The 6,149-nt window shown below is 51.6% G+C and overlaps 1 protein-coding gene across 2 annotated transcripts in view; it reads right to left on the bottom strand.

Moving 5' to 3' along the window:
- The window catches only part of TUBB6 (tubulin beta 6 class V), a 10,209-nt gene extending 4,093 nt beyond the window's left edge, over positions 1-6,116 (bottom strand). The window contains exons 1-4 of one of the 2 annotated variants that reach the window (XM_007463287.1): positions 6,007-6,057; positions 5,611-5,719; positions 4,410-4,423; positions 3,982-4,087 (exon numbers count right to left, since the gene is read on the bottom strand). In XM_007463287.1, the coding sequence (XP_007463349.1) occupies positions 3,982-4,042 (61 nt within the window). In that variant the 5' untranslated portion in view covers positions 4,043-4,087; positions 4,410-4,423; positions 5,611-5,719; positions 6,007-6,057. Of the gene's footprint in view, positions 1-3,981; positions 4,093-4,409; positions 4,424-5,610; positions 5,720-6,006 lie in introns of both variants that reach the window. The other variant, XM_007463286.1, reaches the window with a different exon arrangement.
- Positions 6,117-6,149: the final 33 nt, after the last annotated feature.

The raw sequence follows: 6,149 nt of genomic DNA, 5'->3' as shown, positions 1-6,149 counted from the left end.
CCCTACATATCGAACAAAAGAGACCACGGTGGTCCCATTGTTGAAGGTGGAGCCGGCAGGGGATTCAGCTGCGTCAGGTGGCCTCAGAAAACAAGAGAAGCAGAGGGGCCAAGGTGCTGCTGGCACATGCTGTGCAGACCTCTCCCCCCTTACGCCAAAGACATTCCCTTGATTTATGTCTACACCCACTGGTGGCAACAATTCACCACCACCACCGTGCACCGATGGGGGAAACAGCTGTGGCAGTGACACAGACTGGAGACCCGCCTAGCACCACAGCAGAAGGAAGGCTCTGGGCGCTTGGGGGCAGGGCCTGTTCTCGGACACCCCTGGATTCTGCAGTTATCACGGGGGGCGGCCTCAAACATGGGGCAGGAGTCTTAGCTCAAATGTCTTTGGATCTTGCACAGCATTTATCAGTGCTAAGCCCTGTGGTGTAAAATGCAAGTCTGTAAAAGAAGAACCACCGAAATTCTGTGATTCTTCAGTAAGTTTAAGATGTACTGACTATTAGTGATTCGTATCTTATACCAAGGGAATCCCTTCGGAAGCATCTAAAGAAGTCCTACAAATCCATAAGGACAACGACAGCCTTTAGGAAGATGGGCAAAGATATTAGCACAGATCACAGGGAGGGAAGTGCAAGTAACAAACCCACGGCATACTCCTCACGAGGGAAATGCAAACTAAATATGGAGATTCAGTTACCCTCCACGAAGCTGACAGAGCTCAAAAGCTTGGTAACACCGTGCTGACGGGGGTCTGGGGCAAGGCCCTCCCACACACACTGGAGCCACTGGGGGCAAGAGAAGGACGGGCCTCCATAGGGGGCAAGTCAGCGACAAGGATCAAAGTTGGTCCCATTGACTCAGCAAGTCTACCCAAAACGTGCAGAATGACATGTGGACAGAGACTCACCAGGGAGCAGTTTGTAAGAGTGAAAAGGTCAAGAGCTAAATATCTATGAGCAGAGGACTGGTGACATCAGCAAGGCCATCGAGCCGGGGGGCAGAGATGGACAGACTCCAGAGGGGCAGCCTTGAGTCCTGCCACGGCCCCTTGGGGCGTTTCCCCCCAGGAGGTAACTGTGTTCTCGCTCGGGAACACAGACTCCCTTTATGGTGAAACCTGGCTGGCTGCCTTCTCACATGAGGCTGGAAAACCATCACATCCTTCCTAGGCCCCCACGACTCTCGCACCTCCTCCCCACCAAGCCAGCACGCGCCGGGCCAGCCTCCCGCCTGGAGCTTGGTGAAGAGCAGATGCACCTTCAGCTGCCCCGATGGACTAAGAATGATTTCACTAAACAGCGTGGAAACCCATGACCGGAGGGCAGTGGGGACACCGGGCGACAGGCAGCCACAGCCAGTGAAGCCCCTTGGCCTTGACCCTCCCTTCCTCCAGCTCACACCATCCACTTGGCTTCCTCGGTGTTTACAGCATGATCAGCCATGAGGTTTTCTCGGCCAGCAACAAAAGAAGGAAGCTGGAGGCTTCTGAAAATATTTTGCCACTGTCTCATAGCAACAGACGTTCCCAGTTAAATATTTGGGGGTCAGGAGTTGAACATCTTCTGCAGTAGAGGTTGGGACATTAACCAGTAGCTCCAGATTGTAGAACACGAAACTGCAACAGATCCCAGGGGCCTCAGAGCCCACCCCTGGTTCACCTCCAGCTCACACGGGGTGTGGGGTAAAGCTTAGGGCTACGTGCTCCCGGACTCCCCTCCAGCCCTGAATCTGGAAGAGAAAGTTACACGTACAGAGAGGCCTAAGGTCAACCTTCCTGGTGCTTCGCTTTGTCCCACAAAACTCTCTCCCACTAATAGGCATGACTGCTATGCAACGAGCAGTTTGTTAAGAAAAAACTGGGGTTTTCTAAAGCATATTCATGTTTACAACTCAAATGCAGAGAACTTCCACTTTTAAAATTACACTTCCTTCAAGTCAGTGTTTTTTTTAAATCTACTTCAAACTATATCTGAAAATGGAATGACGCTGTTTTTTTTAATTCACCAACTCTGAAGGCAATGGGGGTGAACCGTCTCCATTCACAGGCAACTCGGCCTCTTTTATTAACTGGAGAATGACTTAAAAACAATTGTTGAGCCTAACAGCACAGCATAGTGCGTTCAGACATTCTGGGTCCTCTCCATGCCCCGTGGCAAACATGTTATTTTCTTAGTTAAAAATAGTGTCAACTTTTAAAAATTTCCATTAAAGCTATTTCACATCAGTACCATCTTCGTTCCCCTAATTTGGTAGAATATCTCTGTTAAGGCTGTGAGCACTGCTGTCTGATACAACTTTCTGCAGTGAGGGGACTGTTGTATCTTTGCACTGTCCAATATGGTAGCCACTAGCCACACTTGGCTATTGAGCACTGGGTGTGTCGAGTACAACTGAGGAAGCAGACTGATTTTATTTAACTTTAATTAAATTTAAATAGCCACATGTAGCTAGTGGCTACCATATCGGATGGTAGGATCTTGAAGCATCTTTGCTTGAGAACAATTATGAAAAGTCTAGTTCAGCAAAAGGTAAAGAATATAAATGTCCCCATTTGTAGACTATAAATATACTGGTAATTTAGATTTTTTGATGTAATAAAAGGGGCACCAGAGACCTTCGTCCTGGTCTATTTGAAATATCAAAGGTGACAAAAACCCTTAAACAAATTACCAGAAGCTTCGCCTGTCCCATTGCCTGTGTAGGTTGTCATTGTGATGGGGAAGGGGATGATACCAAGAGGACTCATAAACTTCGTGAACATGTACCTCGCTGAAGGTATCTTGCTCTACCTTTATAACAGGTCACTGCCTGATTCTAATACAAGGGAATCAATTCATGTACCAATAAAATCTTCCAAGATTCTGCCTCCTCTTGTACACTTTGAAGTAACCTTGACTCCCAAAACCATGGCTCCAAGGTGAAAGAGGCTGGTCACACTAACAGTGCCACTTCGTTTAATTTTATATAATTTTCTTTAGGAGTTTGCAGAGGAACAGGCGCTGCCATCATTTTCTGGGTGGAGGAAGGGGGAAGGAAGATTTGCCCAAATCCAATAAAACTAATAAGTTCATATGGCACCAACCTTTGGAAAGAAAGCAGAACAACTGTCTATGGATGATGGAAGATGAAATATAAACACACTGAAGTTAAAAGATGAGCAACATAAAAACCAAAGACAAATTATTATCATATTAGGATAGTCATTTATGAGAGGGAAAAAGAAGTTAATGTCTAAAAATTTTCAAAATCAAGAACTATCACCAGTAAGCATTTCATTTAGAGAATCAAAGGTTACTTTTCCCCAAGAGGGTACTTTTCTTTCTTTCTTTTTTTTTTTTTGTGCGGTACGCGGGCCTCTCACTGTTGTGGCCTCTCCCGTTGCGGAGCACAGGCTCCGGATGTGCAGGCTCAGCGGCCATGGCTCACGGGCCCAGCTGCTCCGCGGCATGTGGGATCATCCCGGATCGGGGCACGAACCCGTGTCCCCTGCATCGGCAGGCGGACTCTCAACCACTGCGCCACCAGGGAAGCCCAGAGGGTACTTTTCTTAAAGAAGCTGCCTATGATGGGGCTGGGGACTGCTGATTTCCATTCTAAGCTTTTCTACACCACGTGATGTTTTTAATCTTGCACCCAAATTAGCTGGATGTTTAAAAAATAAAAAAGAGGGGGCTTCCCTGGTGGCGCAGTGGTTGAGAGTCCGCCTGCCGATGCAGGGGACTCATCGGTGGAGCGGCTGGGCCCGTGAGCCATGGCCGCTGAGCCTGCGTGTCCGGAGCCTGTGCTCCGCCAAGGGAGAGGCCACAATAGTGAGAGGCCCGCGTACCGTAAGTAAGTAAGTAAAGTAAGTAAAGTAAGTAAGTAAGTAAATAAGTAAATAAGTAAATAAATAAATAAATAAGAACATGAATGAATGGATGGATGGATGGATGGATGGATGGAAGAAGAAAGCAGGAAAGACAGAACCTACCGAAGATGAAGTTGTCAGGCCGGAAGAGCTGCCCGAAAGGCCCAGACCGCACGCTGTCCATGGTGCCCGGCTCCAAGTCCACCAGGGCGGCCCTGGGCACATACTTCTGAGCTGGAAGAGAACAGAGCCCACCCACAAGGGTCAGTCTCTGGTTCCTAAGGCAATGGACTTCCCGGGAGCAAGTCCCACCAGCACAGCCGCCTGAGATGTACAGAGCAGGCTTTCTTAGAGTCACAGAATCTCAGCCCTGGGGGAGGGGAGCCCCAGAGAACACAGTCCACCGTGGACTTGTCCGGATGAGGAAGCCAGCCCGGCACAGGGCACAGGAAGTTCCTGGAAAAGGCAGGATGAGAAACGAGGTCTCCCGACCTCCTGCCGCCTGTATTTTCCAGTTCTCACCCGTGGGCAGTTCTACTTTTTAGCTCCACGGAAATCGTACTTGCTGCAGCGAGTGGCCGAGCTGCTGAGACACTTTGGCACCTCCCTCCCTCACACGCACGTGAACCCACGAGCGAGTCTGAGCACCTGTTCCAGGTGCGTCCACGGCTGTTTCCCGGGAGACTGTCTCATTTATGGACAAGTGTGGCCGTGTGCCGTTTCATCTGTAAGCACATGCTCACACCACCTGGGCAAGAAACTGTCCCCATGAGGGTGGGGTCACTAGGACTGCATTGGGAACTGCTCTACAACCCATCCTGCTACGCACACACCCAGGCTGAAGAAAGAAATGTCACCAGGCTAGGCCTGAGGGTGACCAGCAAGTGCCATGTATATTGCCCTCTTCTCAGTTCCATCCAGGAATCTCACCATCCATGTCCTGCTGTTCCAGACCTTTTTAAAACCCAGTAATTTATGTGTCCTGTTCTTCCCAGCTCTCACGTGGACAAGCAGTAGTAACTCCAAAGACAGAGCGTGATTATCTCTGGGGCCGGGGACACGTGTGTATGGAAGGGCAGCTCCTGTCACTTCCTGGGTGTTCTTTCAATGTCTTAGTTTTGTGTTGTCTTGTGAAGGGCACGTATCACTTTTATAATAAACGCTGTTACAAAAATAAAGTATAATGTAACCACCATATAGATGTAGCTACCCAGGACAGGGGTGATACTATTCTCAAACTTGGATAAACCACAACCTGGAATTTTTACTAAACTCCACCAGACAATGACCCTCTCTGTCTGTAGTTGCAGCTTCCAGGGGATGTAAAGTCTTTTTGGAGGTGTGCAAAGGGCCAGAAAAATCATTTGAGGGAGTGTTTTTCAAAGTTTTAGCCAAAAACTTTCATTAAGAAATAAAATTTTAAAAGATAAAATAAATTTTAATTAGAGCCGGACATGACCCACTAAGCTGATTTCACAGCAGCAGCGGGTCCGCTTCAAGAGCTCAGACCCGCCGGGGAGGACGAGATGCTGTTTGAAATCAACCGACGTCGGATTTCCCGCCCCGAGCGAGGGAGGAGCCGGGCGTCCGGCTACAGCTGGGAGGATTTTTCCAGAGTGAACCACCCACGCGCCGGGCGGCCCCGCGGGTTGGGGAGGGGGAGCATGGCCGGGGTCCCACAGGGCGATGCCGGGGTCCCAGAGAGGGATGGCCGGGGATGGGGGAAGGGCGGGGTCGCGCCGCGCCACTCACACGATGACTCATTGTAGTAGACGTTGATTCTCTCCAGTTGCAGCGTCGAGTCACCCACGTAGCCTCCAGCAGGGTCGATGCCATGTTCGTCGCTGATCACTTCCCAAAACTTGCAAAGGGCGGGGCGGAGGACAGACGGTCAGCCCGGGGCCCTGGCACCCGCGGCTCCCCTAGGGCCGGCCCGGCAGACGGGCGGCGCGCGGGGAGCGGCCGCAGAATTCCAGGCGCGCCTGAGCTGCCAGCGGGCGCTCCGGGGCCGCGGGGACTGGGAGCGGGTCCGGGTCCCGCGGTGACGTCCCCCTAGGCCGCGCCGGTCCTCCCGCGCTGCCCCGGCCCGAGGGATTAGGGAGGGGCCGGCCGCCCACCCGCAGGGAACCCGGCCCGGCCCGCGCCCACCTTGGTGCCGATCTGGTTCCCGCACTGGCCCGCTTGGATGTGCACGATCTCCCTCAGGGCGCGAGCTCGGCGCTCGCTGCTCGGACAGCGCGGCGACTGCGGGCCCAGCCGCTCGGCGCCCTAGACTCGGCGCCAGCCGCCCC

Source organism: Lipotes vexillifer, unplaced genomic scaffold, assembly GCF_000442215.2.
Source record: "Lipotes vexillifer unplaced genomic scaffold, Lipotes_vexillifer_v1.1 scaffold848, whole genome shotgun sequence".
NCBI lineage: Eukaryota > Metazoa > Chordata > Mammalia > Artiodactyla > Lipotidae > Lipotes > Lipotes vexillifer.
The sequence above is the reverse complement of the archived record's forward strand: the minus strand, read 5'-3'. Positions and strand labels throughout refer to the sequence as shown.